Here is a 21,226-nt window from a genome sequence, read left to right on the forward strand (position 1 = left end):
AAACATTCCTAGCAGTTTCCTAAGATTCTCAAGTTTTTTCTCTGGTTGTTTTGCTAGGATTTTCAAGCATTAGAGAAAAAGAGAACGAATTGGAACATTCATTTCACTGTCTCTGTGCTATACATGTTTTTTTTACCCTATACATTATTTTACCAATCCCAACGGTGAGGATGTGTGAAAATTAGTTCCTAACTTGATATTCAAATTTCACAACGATCTAACGAGTCGGGAATCATAATTTTACTTGGACGGATTTAAGTGTATGCGGAAAAAAGAGAGCTCCGTGCGAGGGACATTTCTCTCAGAACAGACATTATTTTACAAATCCAACGGTGGGGATGTGTGAAAATGAGTTCCGAACTTGGTGTTTAAATTTCATAACAATCAAACAGTTAACGAGTCTGAGATAATAGTTTTACTGTGAAAAATTTGAGTGTATGCGAAATAGAGAAGGAGTTTTGGAAGAGTGAGAAAGGAAAATGAAAGTAACAGAAAAAGATCGTAAGATGTAAAAGCTGACACAATATGTCTTTATTTATAACTAGGATACTCCCAACTTATTATTTATTCTATTTTTTATTTTTTTTATTTTATAAAAAGAAACTCAATTTTACTCCCTATCAAATGAATAAATAAAATATTTTTTTATTTTCTAAGAACATATATTTATTTTATTTACCTTAAAATCATTATTTTATTAATAAAATTATTTCTTCTTATTTATTTAATTACAAAAATCTCATTATTTTTCTAAAATTTTATTTATTTTTAAATAAAATTCTTTTTAATTTATTTAATTACTATTGATGACTTTAATTATTGACACATGCTTCAATTATGTCCAGACATGTTGTTATCGTGTACAACTGTTGGATAAATGTATTATTCATCCATGCCTTAAATTTTTAGAACTCTATCTAACATAATACTAGAGCCAGTCTTTTATAATATTAGAGCATCTAGCTCAAATAGCATGGCTTCCAATCTGATTAGAGTGAGCACAAGCTTGGTTCTAGTAGTTTTAGTAGCTCTCACAGTTCAAATTTTCTACATTTCACCCATAGATCCAGTTTTGCTGGATATAAAACCTGCTCCTTCAACCAAAGACAATCAATTACAGGTGAAAAGTTAATTCTTCTTAATTCTTATATACATGGTCTTTATGGTGTTGAAGAATTAGTATTTACTAGCTACTTTTCTTTGCTATATATGTTTGTTTTCTTAACAGAATATCATTAAGCTTGGAGAAGGACTTTTGAAGGAACCAGAAGATGTTGTTGTAGATAAAGAAGGGACTCTCTATACAGCTACTCGAGATGGTTGGATTAAAAGATTGCGCAGGAATAATGGAAAATGGGAGAATTGGAAGCATATAGATAGTCATACTTTGCTAGGAATCGCAACAGCAAAAGAAGGTGGTCTCATTGTTTGTGATACTTCCAAGGTAAAATAAACTCTTGAACACAAGAAAAAGTAAAACTGTTTCAATAGTAGATAATCAAGATATATTATGGTTTAGGATATTCAATAGCAAGAGGAGCATGCATGCATGGTTACATTTTTAGTCTCTGTGATTTGGATAATAAATTTGTTGAAAGGACAAAGGCTACAAAAGGTAGAAATATTGTAGAATATATATATATATATATATATATATATATGCTGAAAGATTAAAGAACATAATTATGATTTGCAGGGTTTGCTCAAGGTTACAGAAGAAGATGGTTTTAGTGTTCTTGTTTCACACGTAAATGGTTCTCAGTTAAGGTTAGTCCCACACAAACAATTAATATAATTCATATGCAGATTGCTTTGTGTTTTCAGCACTTTTTTGTTTTTATCACAGAATCACTTGCATATGGTTAGTATGTTTATATTTTAAATTAAATGTGAAATTATCTTTATAGTATCCACAAGCTTTCAGCTCAATTATAAGGAGATTCCCCCAAAAAAAGAAAGACAAAATCACTTGCGTGTTTGGTTTTGCCTTACCTTACGTGCATAAAAAGCATAAAAAAATGGGGCACGGATCCTCTTTCTGCATAAACGTGAGAATCTGACGTGTGTAACCTTTGAAGTGACATAAACCAAAACATTCTGTTTGGATTTATGTTTAATTGCCTAAAATTATATTAAAATAATAACTAACATGATAAAAGTTCGCTTGATTAGTTATAAATTAAACAATTGATTTTGAATTTAAAATTAATTTTAGTTGAGATAACTTAAACTTCATTATTAGATAAAAAATAATAATTCAATATCAACTTATAAAAACAAATTTACAAAAGAGAAATATCATAAGTGCAAAAATATTTAAATAATGATTTTGTGTGTCTCTAACTTTCTCATCTATATTATTTATTATAAATGAATAAAGATAAATACCAAAAACGATATTATATAATCTATTATATTATATGAATTGTTGTATTCATATTACATCTAGAAAATACTAGTCCAATCATATACTTGAGCTACAAACAGTTGTGTGTACAAAAATTCATATTACATTTCTTTAGGCAGAGTTGCACGTGAGGCCTGCTAGCCAGTACAATCCGTCACGGAAGAGAGTTGTTATTGGCACTATTGATGTGAATGAATTTTTAATGTTATTTTAAAAAATTATTCTTTTCATGAATCTAATTTTATTAGATATTTATATAATGAAATTATATTTCTGTTAATTATAAATATATTTTATTATAGTTTATTACGATTCGTTATACACTGGACAAAAACGGAATCGTATTCCGTTGGACATCCCGGATCACCGGAACAACAACCACCCTGATAAGGTTATGGGTTGGGTGGTGCTTGGTGGATGGGTTCAGATCTATGGCGGAGATGGTTTGGTGTAGGAATTTGATGAATGGAAAAAAAAAAAAAAAAAAGAAGGAATTTCACAAACTTTGGTAGTATCAATGAGTTAGGAAGGGGTGAAATGATTTATAATTGAGAATATATAAATATCAAATAACTTAGGAACATATTTTTTTATTATAAAAAAATCACATATATTAACTAATCATTTTCTGATTAAAAAACATATTCCTTAATTTTTTTTTTGCTGCAAATTTGTGTACATATTCCTTAATAGAAATTATTATACTTTTGTAGAAAATAAAAATGAAGAAAATTATGGTGTATTTTTTATCTATTAAAAGATAAAATTTTAATCTTAAAATAAAAAAAGGAGAAAAATGTGATAATAAAATCTCTTAAGATAGGAGAGTTAAAGATAGTTTACTCATAAGACTATTTTTTACAAAAAAAATTAAAAATAGAGTAAAGTGTAATATATTTGTATTTATCAACAAAGAGAGTGTATATCTCAATACAAAAAGGGAAGACAGTATAATACTTCTCTTAGATATGTAGTGTAAAATATATTTTGGTAATAAATTTTTTTAAAACTAATAGAATTTTTTTAAAAAAAGTAAAATTTCATAAATTAACTCAAATATGTCATGGAAGAATATTTTAACATAATTTAATAATTTACAATATCCTCTTAAAATCAGGTTTGCAGACGATGTGATAGAAGGCTCAAACGGGAATGTATATTTTAGTGTTGTTAGTACAAAATTTGATCTTCAAGATTGGTATTTGGATGTGTTAGAGGCAAGACCTCGTGGACAAGTTCTCAAGTACAATCCCACATCAAATGAGACTGTTATTGTTCTTGATAATGTTGCATTTGCCAACGGCGTTGCACTCTCTAAGGACGAAGATTATCTTGTGGTTTGTGAAACTTGGAAGTAAGTAAATTTCTTCATGGAATTTTCATGTCTCTCTTAGCCAATTGAGTTTACAAAACAATACAATGATGTTCTTTACTTATTTTTGTATCTTCAAATAAATAAGAGAATAATTTTATTATAAACCATCGTTTATAATAATAAGAAAATCATTTTTACAATAATTACCTTAAAATAACATATCAATATTAATCTCTAATTAATTGATATTGTAATTTTTTATATTAGTAATACATAACTATTAAACTCAATAAATAAATTAAGTAGAGGTTGAGACAAGGTACTGGTCCTTCAAAGTTATGAGAGAAATGATAAAAAAAATATACCTCATTTTAGAGAAAATTGAGGTAGAAGAAAAGAAAAAAAATGATAGATGTTATAAATGACATAATGAAAAATAAATAAAAATAAAGTGAAAATAAAATAAAACGAATATATTTAATTAGTTTCCTAAAAATTAAATATACATATATGAGCATAGCCAACATTATTGCTATTTCATAGTACAACCGGCTTAAATTATAAAAATGATGCTCTTCATTTTCGTTAGGATATATATATATATATATATATATATATATATATTAACAAGTATATAAAATTTAAGAAGAAACAAAATTAATTTTAAAAGTTAAATATTAGTTCTTGTAATTTGATTTTTTTGCTTTTCATCCTTGTAAAATTATTCTTTTATTTTCAGTTTTTATATATTTGTTTTGTTTTTAGTTTTTAAATCACTTTAGAGCTTTGAATAATGAAAAAAAGGTGTTATCTAAAATATTATAAGGATGAAAAACAAAATGTATTTAAATTTAATTATATAAAATTAATAATTAGTTTTGCATCATAAAAAGATAAAAAAAAACATATATTTTATATTATTAAAATGTCCTAACTAAAAAAAAAAAATTTACAAGAAAATTCAAATATTTTTGAATAAGTCTTGCCATATTGATTTGTTCGTTTTCTATAATCTTAACTAATTATTTTTATCTAATGATAATCTTTCTATGTGAATCAGATACAGGTGTTTGAGGCATTGGTTAGAAGGAGCAAACAAAGGCACAACAGATATTTTCATTGAAAACCTTCCTGGTGCACCTGATAATATCAATCTTGCTCCCGATGGATCCTTCTGGATCGCTTTGATTCAGGTATTATTACTATGAATTCTTGGCCACACACACACACTATCTTAAATTTTTCGGTGTATATACATCATAAGATAAATGTTAGTCATACTATTTTTAATATTCTTTATTATTGACTAAATTTTTTTAGAAATTTTAAATTTTAATGAATTTCATTTTTTATTTAATTACTCCCTCGATTTAGAGGTAGAACCCACAAACATATGTGATTTTCAATCAATTTCATTCAATAACAGATAGTGTTAAAAAGTTTGAGAGGGTTGGTAACATATCTGGCGAGCTAAAATATGACATGATACCGAATTGTTTTTGGTAAATGTTGATGTCACAGTTGACTTCTGAAGGATTTGAGTTTGTCCACAACTACAAGATAACTAAGCACTTGGTTGCATCGTTTCCAAGGCTAATTAACCTTGTCAATGGCTGCAAGAAGAAAGCAACGGTGGTGAATGTGGCAACTAATGGCAGGATAATAAGAAAGCTTGATGATAGTGATGGGAAGGTGATTAATTTTGTGACTTCAGCTGTGGAGTTTGAGGACCACCTTTACCTTGGTAGTCTTAATTCCAACTTTGTTGGAAAATTACCATTGTATAGTGCATAGAATAGTCAAGTTTAGCCCTCCTTGAATAAAGGTGTGCCTCAGCTTGGATCAAGCGAAAGAAGCATCCCATGATGGATATGTATGATTTAGACCAAGCACATGTAGGAGAATATTGTTCCATAATGCATATTCTCTGTTCACATTTTGTTAGTACTAGAACTAGTATTCTGTTTTTGACTGAAAAAAAAATAAAGGAAAAATTGAGTGGTAAAAAAATATGAAGACCATCAATCGGATAGCACCATTGCCTAGTGTAGTACCTCTAAGAGTGTTGCTAGGTGCACCCAGCATTCTAATAAAATGGCAAAATTATCCTTGCTTGATTTTTCTCTTACGGATCAAGTTGATCCGGAAGTCTTTTCCAGGTCAAGTTGATCCGGAAGTCTCTTACGGATCAACTTGATCCGTAAAAGGAAAAATAAATTTTTTGTTAATTATACAATATATTTAAAAATATTTATTTTGCTAATCAATTAATCATAATCATAATTCATGTTAATCAATCAATCATAATTTCCTAAAAGAAGATATATCTATATATAATCATAATTCATTCTAATCAATCATAATTCCCTAAAAGAGGATATATCTATATATAATCATAATTCATGCTAATCAATCAATCATGCCAATCAATCATAATTCCCTAAAAGAAGATATATCCGAGAAAATTGAATCTAATTCAATCATAATTAACATGAATTATGATTATATATAGATATATCCTCTTTTAGGGAATTATGATTGATTAGCATGAATTATGATTATGATTGATTAGCAAAATAAATATCTTTAAACATCTTGTATAATTAACAAAAAATTTATTTTTCCTCTTACAAATCAAGTTAATCTGGAAGTCTCTTACGGATCAAGTTGATCCGGAAGAGACTTCTGGATCAAGTTGATCCATAAGAAAAAAATCAAGCAAGAGCAATTTTGTCATTTTTTTAGAATATTGGATGCACCAACAATAATGCTGAGTGCACCTAGCAACACTCTACCTCTAAATGTACCAAGAGAAAATGAGATGGGTTCAACTGTTAAATTTCTCACGCACAACTCCCAATTTCATCACAACTCTAGACTGTGAAACTCTTTGCAATCCCTTTCCATAATGAATATAGAAATGCATATCCATTGGGATAAATAGACATATCATATCATATTTAGTTAATTACTTGTGCTTTATTGGTCAATATTTTAATCATAACTCTACACTCCCATGATATCAAAGGGACTCACCCAACAAAAATAGGAAACGCAGCAGAAATGGCCATGGAAGATATTCCCTGGTAGATGGCAACAAATTCAATCGGAAATCATACAAGCCAAGAAAACCGACATTTTTTTGTAATTAGAAAACTGAGTTTTATTATCTCATCAAATTCAAAAAGTAGTGGACTAAAAGCACAAAAATTGATCATGATTGCTTCTCTTTTTCCTTTTTGGCGAATACATGATTACTTCTCTTGATTCTTGAAAAAGCACATTAGCTTTTAATTAACAGTTGCTGCAGGATTGTTTCCTTAATGTTATCGCTTAGACAAGACTTTGATCCAACAAAAATACACAGCATCAATCGTGCTCTGAACGCTCAAATGGAATTTTATCCTTATAAGAAAAAAACGAAAATGATTGAAAAACAGCTATTTGATTTAGAAAAACCAAAGTTGGCTGTCGATACTTTGCAACTAAAATCTGAACTCAATAATAGTAGCCACTGGATTAAGTCTACTGTATCCTCATCTTCTTTTCAACTCTTGATGAATGCCTTTTGGTGTCATGTAATTGGTCCCCTTTTGCTTTCCTACTATTTACGAATTCAGAGAAGGATGGTATCTGTGGCAAATTGGTACTAAAAGAACCTTCCATTGGCAAGACACATGCAGAAGTTTCTGATCTAGCAGTGCCTGAGTGTTCATTGCTGGTATCTCTTGCATAAGGATCTAAAGCAGGTGGCGATGTGAGGGGCTGTTCAGCTGGTGTGAGGGGCTGATTAGCTGGGATGAGGAGGTTTTCAGCTTCAGACAAGACATTCATTGAGGTAGAAGCATTAATTGCACTAAGTCGGTTGATCAGTTCGCTAGAACTTGCAGTTGTCAGCCATCTTACAGTACTTGCCACTTGCGAATAATAGAATGATTTACCAACCTTGCCATATTTCTTGTAGCATTCTTCTTCAAGGAAAGATGCTGATGTTTCCATTTCAATCCTGAACAAATGTATTAAATTGAGAAATATGGATATAGCTCATATCTCAACTGTCATTGTTGCTTCTAATTGTTGAGTGGTAGGGAAGGTGTACCAAGCACAAGCACACATGCATGTAAACAAGGACTTGGAACTAGAGAACTTATGCTTTAGCTGTGATATAATTTAAGGTGATATTTATCATCGCCATCAATATATTATGGGGAAACACTTGGTTTTGGTATTTAAATAATTCATCTTTAGCAATATAATGATGTGATCTTTGAACAAGATTCATATCAATTAAGTTTCACTGTTAAAGCAAGAAACTATCGAGCAATTGAGTGGATGGTTTATTTTGTTTTGGCAGAAGGAGTGGGGTGATAGAAGAAAAACTAAAACAAGCAAGAAGGATGATAAGCATACTTGAAGTTGTCAAGCCGTTGCTGAACCTGTTTTAGAGCATTTTGTAACCTTTGCCTGCTTGATCCTCGCATTGGATCAGAAATAGCATTTTTGTCAACTTTGTTGCTCTGTAAATCAAATTACATAAGTGGGTATGCAGACAGTGGAACAGTTTATCTCTATTGATCTTAACAGTACTGAACTTCAAAAAGAAATAGGCAGAGACTACAAAAGAATCAAAGAACTGTTCTGCCTTTCCCAGTACAGATTGCTTCGGTACAGTTTTTGCTATGTTACCACCCAAAGGTTCTAACCATGCAAAATAGGATAAGGCATAAAAGAATAGGAGAATTTACGTTTTTAACTAACAAAGTGATCAATTAAGATAAACCTGTTTGTAAGCATTATTATTTCGATAGAAGTTTTCTTCTGCCCGTTGTAACATAGCAAGCTTTTCACTCACTCCCAATTTGGATTGAAGCTTTGACCGGGTTAGGTTGTTGACAACCTCATTACCATCTGCCAATGAAAATTCATCCACATGAATCGATCGTCTAATAACCACACTTCTTCACCCCAAGAGTAAAACACAAGCAACTGAAATTAGGTACTACCATCTGAATCAGATATATCTTCCTCTGATCCACTAGCTTCCTCATCCTGATTCCAGAATTCAGATAACTGTTCTCCGTTAATTGCATCAGTGGAACTGAAAATTGGAAGTTGTGAATAAATCAGAAGCTAGACTTCATTTCATTGGATTAATTAATATAGCAAAAGGCAATCACCATCAAGCCAATTATAAAATACACAAAGAATAACCATAGAGTGATACAAACAAGTCAGACCATACAATCCTCATGTTGGAGGAAACTACTCAATAGTCAAATTATGTTAACTCCATTGTTTTCTTTTCTTTTTATGTTATTGGATAAATACAAGCGAGAAGAAAGTCCCATGGTAGGTCCTATAAAATCACACACTAAAAAAGCACAACCTTGAGGCAAAAAGCTCTCTTAAAATTCCATCTTTATACCCATATAGCCAAATCAGATAATGTCATTTGAGTAACAAAATAAACCATGGTCTGCATGTGGTACCTAGCATTCATAAAATTTATCATAGCACAAAAAACAACAGCTCATGTATACCCAAAATCTGTTCAGTTTATCAACTTTAAGTTCAATTCCTAATGCATAATAGGCTTCTTTTCCCATGAAAAGCACCTGGTCATAAAAACTCGAGAAGAACCATTTTTCTGGCGTAGAGCACAAGCAGTTGTGAGATCCTCCAAATATCGGGCAACTAAGTTTGGATGTCTGCAGCCATCACATGTTTTTCCACATAGTGATGCAGTTACCTGCTTTTAACAAAGATAATTAATAATCCACAAGGGTCAACACGGAACACACCACATATTACCTAGGTATTTCATTACCTGTTCCCCAAAACTCTCGAGAACCCTTTTCCTGCGACATCCAGACCCTTCACAATATTCAACCATCTACATAGTTACAGATACATTCCATTTTGTAAGTATATAATGGCATGGTGCATAGCTACTTTGTTAAAGGAAAAGCACGCAGAGATTAGATGTCACCAGATTGAAAGCAATCAGGGACATTTTGGATGATTCTTCTTGTGAACTAGATGACTGTGACTTCTTGCTCACTGATTTACGTAATATAAATTCCTGACACAGATTGCAATGAGAAAACAAGTCTAATAAGAAAAACAAGAGCAAAGTATCAAGTAAGCCAACCATTCTTTTGCGATCATCTACCCCATAGTACAGCAGACTTCTAGATGGCAATTGATCACGACCAGCTCTGCCTGACTCTTGATAGAATGCTTCCATTGACTTGGGAATGTTGAAGTGGCATACAATTCTGACATCCTTTCTATCAATGCCCTGGTTAATTTGGTCTCAAGTTATTACCAGCAATTCACGAGTATAATGAAGATTACAAATGTTAAAACATCACAGAAATTTTAGTCAAGCTAATACAAAATCACCATGTAGTACGTACCATTCTGAAAGAAGACCAAAGGCTCAGTAACTATATGCAACAGCACAGCTCCATGCAGAGATTAGGAAAAAAAAAAAAAAAGGAATACATCACAATCTCAAATAAAAAAATAAATTCTTAGCATCATACTAAAATCAGAAATGTTGTAAATATACTTGAACCAGTAATTTATACCATCTTACAATTGTGGGTTTAGGCCCTAACTCAACCTTATAAAAATAGCTTAAATTTGGAGAGAACTAATCACCAGGAGAATATGGTGGAGGCTTTTTTTTTTCCAAGATTCACGGTCATAAGCTTTCAGGTAGTTTAGCTCATGAGACACCATATTACTTGAAGAAAAATTTTCCCCAGCAATATCAATTTCAAAGATGATCTCATGCACAGTGGCAGGCTTTGAGACACATGCCACAAAGTGACGAAAAATCAGTTGACAACTTGACATAGATCAATGTGGTCATTGTCAAACTGTCCTCCTACACAAAATTTTGAGGCGGTCAACTGAATAGACGACTTTTTCCCAAAAATCATGACTTTTTGATCTCTAAAACCTAAAATAAATAATTGCAGTTAAAACTAGGTAGTAGCATTAAGAGGCTTATGTAATTGCAAATCACAAAGTATCAATTATTTTCCACACCTTTTGATAGCTTATTTTGATTATTGAAATTTGCAGCTATTTGTTCTCCAACTCTATCCATAACTTCATAGATACATGGCATGACAAGTTTTCTGTCACCAACTACAAGCCTTAAAACCTTTACAGTGCAATCACACATATACTGGATACATTTCCAAAATGCATCACATAAACAATATTCATCACTTGTTTGCCCTCATTTTACCAGTATGATTACTAGTAGTCCAGTCTTCAAAAGCAAACAAAGATCGAAGTGCATTCTTTTGTTATATTATACATTGTAGGGTGAGATAAGCATTTGCAAACCTTGTGAATGTTGATTTAGATAACTCCTTTCATTGGAATGCTTTCTATACAAGTTTAGGACCCATGTGTGCCTATAAATGGAAGTTGTGACTTTTTGCATCTGCAATGGTATTAAAAAATATCGGAAGATAGCCAATGTCTTCAAGGTAGTGAGCTAAACAAGGAGACCAAAATAACTTTGTTCTCTTCTCCTCTAACATCTTTCCAGTTATACCACAGGATGTGAAGCATCGTCTGCCACAAGTTGCACTACATTTTTTTTTGCTCGGCAAGTTGCACTACATTATCTTCCCTAATTTCTTCTACCATGGAATTCAATAATTCAAATATTTGTTTGACATCCTTGATTGCATCACAAGTGTCAAGAAATTTTAAGAAAACAATTGCTCTTTGACTATAAACCAAAAAATTGGAAACTGACATGTCTTTTCCATTTATCCAACCATCACATATCAAAGTACAACCCCATTTTTTCCATTCCAACATGTATTTAACTTTTTCAAGTAAGATACATCTATTTCAGGAAGTAAGACATTTTAACCCTCTTCATATTCATCATCAGATTTCAGCATTTGGACAAATATAGGAATTCTTAAACTGATTCAATGACAAAGCATTGCCATAGACACATTAGGAAATGTCTTGAATCACCAACTCATTGATCTTTCAACACCTCAAACATTGTTTTTTGCTTCATAGTTCCTAGCTTTCCCTTAGCAAATGACTTCGTTGTTCCTTTTTGTGTATAATCTTGTGTGTGTTTTTTTGTCTTGAATCTATGGACATAAACACTTCCTTGTTCCAATGAACTATGACGTGAGTAAAAAAAAAAAAGAACCATGAAGGAGAAGCAGGGAACTATGAAGCAAAAACTAATGAATATGGTGTTGAAAGATAGGGAGTCTGTGATTCAAGACATTTGCAAATGTATATATGGCAATGCTTTGTCATTAATTTGGTAAGAAGTTTTATTTGTACAAATGTTGAAATTTGTTGGTGAATATAGAAGGGATTTAAAGCATCCTACTTATCATGAGAATAAAGTATCTTGAAAAAGGAAATTGACAACATCCAAGTAAGTTTCGAGAAATACAAGGTTGAATGGGAAAAGTAGGGCTATACTTTTATGTGTAACGGTCCGACAAATGGAAAAAGGCAAGTCACTTACAAAGTTTTGGTTAATATTCCTAGTGAGACTTTTTTCTTAAAATTTGTTTACAGTAGTGATGTTATCAAGGATGCCAAGCTAATATTTGAATTATTCTATTCCATAGTAGAAGAAACTATGGATGACAACGTGGTGCAAATTGTGACAAATGGTGCTTCTTGTCTCCATATTCAACTCTACCTTGATTTAATCCTTAAAGATAATGGATAGCCTAAAAATTTTATAATACCATTGCAAATGAAAAAAACTTCATTTATAGGCATACATGGGTTATAAAATATAGAAAATAGACAGGAGTTAGCTAAACAAGCAGTCATAAGACTTGCAACTTCTTATCACACCCAACCATATATAAAAAAATGTTCCTTGGTCTATGTTTGCTTCAAAGGAATGGGCTACTAGTAATCATTCTAGTAAAAATGTGGGTAAAAAAGTTATTAACATTGTTTTATGGGTGCTAGATTTTGAAAATCCATCCAATAATGCTATAAGTGTGTGACTCCACTTGTGCAAGTTAAGCATTATAGATGGAAACTCAAAACCTATCATGTCATATATCCATGAAGCTATGGATAAAGTTAAAGGACATAGTTGCAAACTTCAAAAATAAAGAGTAAAGATATAAAAAGGTGTGGAAGATTGATATTCATTGGAATTTACAATTACATAGGCCTTTCATGTTATTTCTTACTACCATAATCCTAAGTAATTCTACTCTTAAGTTTTATGGACTACAATTATTTATTTTAGGCTTTAGAGATCAAATCATGTTACTTTGGTAATTGAAAATTTACTGATTCCTTATTTTATTAGGCTTCACTGTGACAAGACAAAACTTTAATCCGTATAGTTTAGTTTTTATTTGGTTTATATGAGACCATTGAAAGAATGGTCCCAAACAAAGGATTAGTTAATTATAGATGCAAGACACCCAAGGGACTTTTTGGTAAGAACATGACACTGAACACTAGAAAAAGAAGTAACTTGGTCAGCTTTAGACTAATTTCATGATTCATGACAGTCAAGATATAGTTTTGATTTTTATTTTGTCTTTTAGTTTGACACTGCAACTCTTTTGTGAGAAAGTTTTGGTGGAGAGGACAAAGAGTTACAAAAGCAAGAAATGAGAGTTTTGAGTCTCATTTGTAGTGCTACTGGTGCGAAAGAAATTGGAGCACATTTGATCAAGTCCATATTAAGAAATAAGAAAAGAAATTGCTTAGAGCAACAAAGATTAAATGTTCTTGGTTGTCAAACTCATTATTATGTTTTTCTTTCTCTAATAGGTCCAAGAACCTTGAATGTCAAGGTTGATAAGGGAAAAACTACCATAATAGATGAGAATGAAAGTGAAGAGATAGTTGGAGATGTATAAGAATAAGGATGAACTCACATTGATCTTAGGGCTGATGAATAAGAGTACAAAACCAAGGCGTAGAAAGTAGGAAACAGTAATCTGCATTTTGTCATCTTTATGTTTTTTTTGAGGGGTTGAACACTTTGTGCATTATATAATGTTATCTTTTTGGCTTGTCATTTATTTTTAGGGGGTTCTTGATAATTATAATACATAAATGTGTTTTATAACATGAGCACACCACCACCTACTAATAATAAAAACATTTAATTATTCATAATACGATTTGATTCACGATTCAGATATTAGCTCTTTCAATTCACAATTTGAATCCCAATTCAATAACCTTGGTGGTCTAAATACTAAATACATTTATCATGTGATGGATGAAGTCATTTAATATGGGATACAAGAATGGTGTGCTATTCTAACAATTGATGGCAATCATTGATGATAGGTGGTGGCGGTGTTGACAAGACACTGGTTAACAGCAGGACAAGCATATGACAAGATACATGGTGGGAAAAATGGAAAGAGAGAGGGAGAATGCATGGACATCAGGTCGGCATGTTGATTATTTTTTAATTGTTACATATTTAGTTAATATGTATTTTGAAACCCTTTTCTTAATTCATTTTACAAGATATGAGTATCATAGTGTCAGACATACCCAAAAAATGTAGCATAGCTTGTGTTTTATGGTTAACATCAGTTAAGCCTAGGATGATTATTGAGTCGTCTGAGTTATATCTTCAAAGTCAGTTCAGTTCTCATACACATTAATTGTTTTAAATGGATATAGTTGTCATTATGATTATACTAGGGTGATAAAAAAATAACAGAATAAAAAAAATTAATAATATAAAAGTAGTGGGAAGTTTATTAAAATTAGAAGAAAATTTTGAAATTTAAGAAGTGGCAAGGGTAAAATTGTCCAATGAATTGAGTACACCAAATGGGGTAATTTCCATTATTAATAGTTATAGATAAAATATATCAAATATGTTTAATATACTGTGTCCTAAGCAGTGTTATCAGTGTTGGCTCATGGCAGTGAATCAAAAGTGCATCCAATGGTGGTTTTTTTTTTTTTTGCACTGTGCAGCCAATGGTGGTTATGTTAAAAAAACAAGTATAAAAGAAAAACTGCAAAAATAATCTGCCGAATATAAATGACAAAATAATAAATTATATCAAGATTATAGAAACATTTCTTAGGAAATTAAAAATCACCAAATCTATTTCAAAATTAAGATAAAAAACACACAAAGGCAAACCATAAAACAATTATTGGATGTTGAACAAAAAAATAATGTAGTTATGAAAATGGTGGGTAAATTATAGTACATGTATTGCTATTACCTTTTTATTTTACTTTAAAAATATTTTCTATTCTCCATTTCTGCTATTTTACTACGAAATTATTTTTATAATTAATTGGTTAATTGATTAGTTATTAGTATAATTTTAAAACAAAAGTGCATATAATAAAACTAATAAAAAGGAATATAATAAATAAAATTAATTATAGTAATTTATATATTTTAATCTATCAACATTAATTTCAATCTTTATATTGGTCCTGTCATGTTTGGTCAAAAGCATAGTTAATAGCACGCTTTTGCACTATGAAGGTGTCATGGCCTTTGGCCACTACAAAAGTCCCATGATAGGGCATTTTAGCTCAGCAGATGTCGCACCCAATATCAAACCAGAATTCATTGTAATTCATAGCTGTTATGGCCGCTACTGTGAACAGGAGCCAAAAAACTCACCTCCCCCCACCCCCACCACCACCACAAAGCAACATGTAATTGCATGCTACTTAAAACAAACATAAAAAGGGGAAAGCATACCCAAAAGCAACAGTAGCAACAACAACTTTTATCTTGGAAGATATCCAATCATCCAACACCGAAGTTCGCATTTTATTATTCAATCCTGCATGATAAGCTGAAAAGACCTAACATAATATATGAACATTGTAACAACTGAGTTGTAGACAATTAGCAAAGAACAGTAAAATTATATAAAAGTACCAGCACATGAAATGCCATTTTGGGATAGATTAGTTGACAAGTCATCACACATTGAACGTTCAAGGCAGTACACTATTGCACAGACATCTCCCAGAGATTTGAGTGTATTAGATAAATCAGCATAAGCATCATCCAACAGATCTTTGTATCTAACTGTATCATTAAGAAATCAAATCAGATTTTGAATTTAAAAATTATAAATTAGCTGCATCTCATACAAAATCAACATCTAGAGCTATCACCAATAAAACTCATGTAATTGGATTGCTTAAAGTAGCCTAAATAGAATAGCATGCAATTCTTTTGCTTTGTTCTATCATCTTTGTCATTGAATCTTCACCATCAATGGTAGCAGACACTAAGATTTATGTAGCGTGTGGATTGATTTATCATTTATGCACCAGTCAGATTACATGTCATATAGGACAGCTATATTTCACCATTACTAGCATAGAAATCATGGCATAAAAGCTTTTTTTAGTTATAAATCCAATCAACAAAGCAGAACTAACCTTCATAATATATATTAGGACGATTAAATGAAGACTTGAGCATTAATGGATTTTGCATCTGCAAGGATTCAACTACATCCTTCTGAACCCTACAGAAAAATGAATATCCAAGGAATCAATGCCACAGCGTAATTCCCATTTCTCTCCCCTCAAAACATAAAAATTTGAGATAAGAATGAATGAGAATGCCTGTACCAAAAAAATTACCCAGAATGTGCAATGATCATTGTGGTAAGATGAGTGTTGACAGAATAACTAGCAAAGAATAATTTGACAATTCTATAATACAAAAAATCCTTTCATGATACAAAATATACCAGAAGTTGCTTGTTATATATATAGACTAAATTATTGTTTTGGTCCTCTAATTTTTAAATGGTTCAATTTGGTCCTCTAATTTATAAAATCAAATCAAGTAAGTCTTTCCGTCTAAATTAAAGCTAACGACGTTAACATAGGAAGGTCACATGTCGCTTTTACACTTTTTGGCGGTTTAAAAACCTCCAGTATGTGGTCTTTTTTTATACCGCATCTCCAGTGAGAGCATGTTCATGCGGACAAAACTTTTGAATGATATCTTTGTTGAGACACATGACAGCGAGCCATCCAAAGGCACCATTGCCATCGCCCTACCAAACGCTCTTGATCTCTTCCCTTCCCAGCAGAAGCCATCCACCCCCTGCATTCAAAATGCGAAACTGATAGATACAATCAACTTCCTTCAATATCACTAAGTTCCTTTCTGGAATCCCCAAATGCATCTCCCTCCACAACCATATTCAGATATTCCCCCTTTTCACCTTCAATTTTCGCTTAACCCCAACACAATCCCACTAAAGCAACCCACGTGCTTTCTCATCCTCGATTAAGACCATTGGATCTCCACCCTCACAATAAAATATTTATTTCAAGCCCCAACCATCCATTCAGTTTCGCATTAATTTTCCATTGGCTTACCATCATTATCAAATTCAAAACACTCCCCCATCAACTTTCCACACATGCTTGCTTTTACTCACTCCAAATTCATCACCACCAGAAAGAGAGAAAGAGAGTAGAGTGAAGGTGTGGTTTCAGTATAAAAATAAAAAATAAAAAATAAAAAAACAACATCACTTACTAGCGGTTTTTAACTTTAATTTAGACAAAAGGACTTAATTGAACTGATTTTAAAAATTACAGAATCAAATCGAACCATTTATAATTTGAGAACCAAAACAGTAATTTAGCCATATATATATCACCTATAGGAGAATAACAATTGCAAAACCCTGTGACAAGCGGACAATTGCCAAATTATTGTTCAAAACCAGTGTTGTTAAATGGCGGCCATGGCGGCGCCATGGCGGATTTTCATGGCGGTTTTTCGAAAAAACGCCACCGAATAGCGGTGGCGTGGCGGGTTTGGGATGGCGGCGCCATGGCGGCCGCCATAGCCATGGCGGTCGTGGCGGTTATGGCGGGGTGGCGGAAAATGGCGTTTTTTTTTTTGCTTTTTGTCCGCGGTAGGAGTTGGGCTGACCCGACCCAACCCTACCCGGTTATTCATTCAGCTAAAAGACCCTCTAGCACAGCTCTGTGATTCAGAACAACCTTCCATCTAAGAGAGAACCCAACCGCGAGCCTCCCCTGCACCAGCCGCGTCCCTCCCGCACCCCACACGCGCACCCAGCCGCGACACCTGCAGCCGCACGCACACGCAGCTGTGACGACCTCCGGCAGCGACGCACCGGCACAAATGGCGGCGACGAGCTCCGGCAGCGACGCACCTGTCACGAACGGCGGCCTGCAGCGAGAAGTTCTCGCGGAGAAGACGAAGCTGTCGCGAAGAAGAAGAAGACGTAGGTTTTCTTAATTTTATTTTTGCTGTTTGGCACCCCCTGTTTTCTGTCTGCAGCTTTTTTTTTCCTTTTGTTATTTGACACCCCTTTTTACTTTTAACAGTCCCATTTTTTTTTTCGTATTTGACACCACAATTTTTTTTTCTGTTCAGTCCTCTTTTAAATGGCTGAGTTTATTTGAACTCTTTAATGAGTTTATTTGGTGTTGGTACTTGATTATTGTATGAACTCATGAAACTTTTTTAGTTTATTTGAATGCAATCCTTTGTTTTTTTCAATTTCAATGAGTTTATATATATGTTTTTTTTTTTTTGGTCCGCCATGACATCCGCCATTTTCCGCTACGCCATCCGCCATATTTTTATGGCGGATTTTTTACTTTCCGCCATGAACCGCCATCCACCATTAACAACATTGTTCAAAACAATATGCAAGGTTGCTAAAGCAGAAGCTTGAATATGAAATACAATCATGAACAAAATTAAAATGTAACAAAAAAACAAGCTAATTTATCATAGAAATCAAATTAAGACTCACTTAGGCACAGCAGTAGCAGTCAAAGCTAATATTGGTACATCTGGTAGGTGGCTTCTCAAAGAGGATAGCTTACGGTAGCTAGGTCTGTGTTCCCAAATAGAGAAGGAAAAGAGAATTGTATATCATGAGAATAAACTCTAATTCATATGTATATAATGGAAATTAAACACAACCACCCACAAACTCAATCAAATATTCAGATATTGGATAAAGAAAACCCAAAAGGCAAAGATAACAGACATAATGGAATTCAGCTGGAATCTATTGAAGTACAATCAAGTACTACCAATATTAACATTCTAGCTTTAGCATTAGCATAAAATGTAAAAATAAAAGAAAGCATATATACAAGTGAATGGAGCAAAAGAGAGAATGAATCTAATATTCTAATTATGCGGGCACTAGGGAAATATTAGCATATAATATTTTAATTGCCTTAGCAGAAACATATAGATCCAATAAGATAACCACGAAAGAATTCCAGCATGACAAACTCCAATTGGCTTGTTGCAGAATGGATGACAAACCTGAAATCATGACCCCAAGATGAGATGCAATGCGCCTGAAAATTTTGCAGAGTGAAATTATTAACAGAACAATTAAATTCCAGCAGAAACAGAAATTTGAAATGGTCTTTCCAGCTCACACCTCATCTATCGCAATCAGATTTAGCAACCCCCTGGTATAAATCTTTGTCAGCTTAGTCATAAACCCTGGTGTTGTTATCAACTCTGGAGTCACATATAGCAGCCTCGTAGAAGGTTTTCCAGAATCAAGGTCCTCATGAATCTTAAAACATAAACGATAAAAATCACTTTCCTGAATCAATAACACTAGGGAACAAGTGAGGAATTGGTTACAATAAAGATGGTTAGGCTAGACACAATGATAAAGTTGCTGCCTTGCTACTCGCTAGGTGATAGTATCAGTCATTGATTCAAGCTCCTAGTATCAGTCACATTGCTTGCAAGATGAGTCATCTTACATCTACCCCAGACCCCACTAGGTAGGAGCAGGGAGTCTCATGCATCAGATTGCCTATCATAAAATACCAGCATTTTAACAGCTCACCTTTACTTTTGCATCTGTTGTTTTCGTTGAGGAGAGAAATTCTGCCGCTATGCCTTTCTCCTTTAGTGCCATTACTTGGTTTTCCTAACTTATAGAAAGACAGAAAAATGAGCCAAAACAAGCTTTTAATTCAGAAAATCAACATGTCTGAAAAAGCCATAAATTCGATGTAATTTAAAAGATTCACATACCATTAAGGCTGTCAGAGGAACAAAAGTCAGAAATCACATGTGTCCTAGCACACAAAACTAAGTGAATTACCAAGCAGCAATAAGCTCAGAAAAAGTTACAAAATTTATAAAAGAAGAATGTGATTCACCTATTAAAGGGCAAACGACAAGCACAATGCCTGCTTTTGCCAATGCAGGGATCTGATAACACATCGACTTGCCTCCTCCAGTTGGCATAAGACAAAAACAATCTTTCCCTGCAGCCAAAAAATAAAAATAAAGAGCCACAATCAATGGAAAAATCAAACTTAAATTACCACATGCTAGGGGTGTGAAAAAAACAAACAAACCAAACTGATCTAAAATTGAACTGAATTATATAAACCGAACCAGTTTGAGAAAACCAAACCGTTTTTATAAAGGGGTTTAGTTCGGTTCTCAGGAAAAACCGAACCATATATGAGTATAAAATAGATAATCAAATTGAACCGAATCGAGCCTAAAAAACAAACCAAACCACTTTATAACTGAACCTAAATTGAACCATTTTTATAAAGTGAAGTGGTTTGTTGAATCAATTCGGATTTTTTGGAAAATCCAAAAACCACTTGTGAATCAAATAGTCACTTCTCTTTCCCTAATGCAAAGAACACAAGTTGAATTGATATCATTAATCATCAACAATTCTCTAAGGCACCAATTACTACAAACACAAAGAAAAAAATACCATAATTCAATTTTTCTATGCTTTTAGAGAGAAAAAGGTTAATGCACCTGAGAGCACAGCTTGAATAGCGTCCAATTGCATGTCCCTGAAATCGGGGTACCCAAAATGCCATCTCAGAAGCTTCACCAACGTTTCCTTGCTGCGCAATTCCTTCCTCTTCTTGTTCGCATTCGCGTCGCTCAGTGGCAATGCCGACTTCTGCATTTCGATTCCAACCTGCCAAACCAAAAATCGGTCAAAGAATTCGCCACAAGAAGAATTTGAGAATTGAATTGCTTGAACGTGCGTCGAAAGTGCGAACCTTTGATCGAAGGGTTTCGTGAATCGCTCAGTGCAAAGCCGTTAGCGGGTTTTTCTTTTATTTTCTGTATGGGTCAGAAATTGAATTTGGACAGTGAATGAATTGCGTCGGGCCTTTTATATATGCTTAGGTGAGTGAAAAAACAGGGTAACAATTTAGAGCAAAAGGAGTAAACAAAAAAAAGAAAAATATCTCTTACTTACTAGCATAGGAAGAAAAGAATAATTACATTAAATGATGTTTATAGATTTTTAAATTTAATAATAATAATAAAAATAATCAATCATAAAAGATTTTTTCCTATAAAAAATACCACGTGACTTTACTATATTAACTTTATTCTAAAAAAATTAGGTTAATTTTATTTTTTAATTCAAAAAGACATAATCATATTAGATAATTATGACATGTATATT

General features: G+C 32.7%; 2 protein-coding genes across 7 annotated transcripts; one reads left to right on the plus strand and one right to left on the minus strand.

Moving 5' to 3' along the window:
* Positions 1–911: 911 nt before the first annotated feature.
* LOC114367682 (protein STRICTOSIDINE SYNTHASE-LIKE 4-like) lies at positions 912–5,832 on the plus strand. The gene is made up of 6 exons (XM_028324882.1): positions 912–1,120; positions 1,229–1,444; positions 1,697–1,767; positions 3,525–3,761; positions 4,783–4,915; positions 5,244–5,832. Exons 1-6 carry the CDS (start codon positions 974–976, stop codon positions 5,514–5,516), a joined length of 1,077 nt encoding a protein of 358 aa, XP_028180683.1. The 5' UTR covers positions 912–973; the 3' UTR covers positions 5,517–5,832.
* A 1,086-nt stretch (positions 5,833–6,918) lies between these two features.
* Positions 6,919–20,902, minus strand: LOC114367681 (ATP-dependent DNA helicase Q-like 3). 6 transcript variants are annotated; one of them, XM_028324878.1, is made up of 20 exons: positions 20,811–20,902; positions 20,557–20,725; positions 19,932–20,039; positions 19,804–19,847; positions 19,613–19,696; positions 19,190–19,330; positions 19,069–19,103; positions 18,542–18,625; positions 16,164–16,252; positions 15,652–15,804; positions 15,469–15,565; positions 10,142–10,145; positions 9,874–10,023; positions 9,712–9,804; positions 9,550–9,615; positions 9,338–9,471; positions 8,726–8,820; positions 8,503–8,630; positions 8,133–8,239; positions 6,919–7,728 (listed from the first exon to the last, which is right to left on the minus strand). In XM_028324878.1, the coding sequence occupies exons 4-20, from the start codon at positions 19,804–19,806 to the stop codon at positions 7,248–7,250; spliced, it is 1,944 nt and encodes a 647-aa protein (XP_028180679.1). In that variant the 5' UTR covers positions 19,807–19,847; positions 19,932–20,039; positions 20,557–20,725; positions 20,811–20,902; the 3' UTR covers positions 6,919–7,247. The 6 variants fall into 6 exon arrangements, with proteins under 6 accessions (XP_028180679.1, XP_028180677.1, XP_028180678.1 ...); XM_028324876.1 differs by having other exon boundaries at positions 15,469–15,553; positions 19,804–19,811; positions 20,811–20,901; XM_028324877.1 differs by having other exon boundaries at positions 9,895–10,023; positions 19,804–19,811; positions 20,811–20,901.
* Between the last annotated feature and the right edge of the window lie 324 nt (positions 20,903–21,226).

The sequence above is a fragment of the Glycine soja genome, chromosome 9, assembly GCF_004193775.1.
Source record: "Glycine soja cultivar W05 chromosome 9, ASM419377v2, whole genome shotgun sequence".
In the NCBI taxonomy this organism is placed as follows: Eukaryota; Viridiplantae; Streptophyta; class Magnoliopsida; order Fabales; family Fabaceae; genus Glycine; species Glycine soja.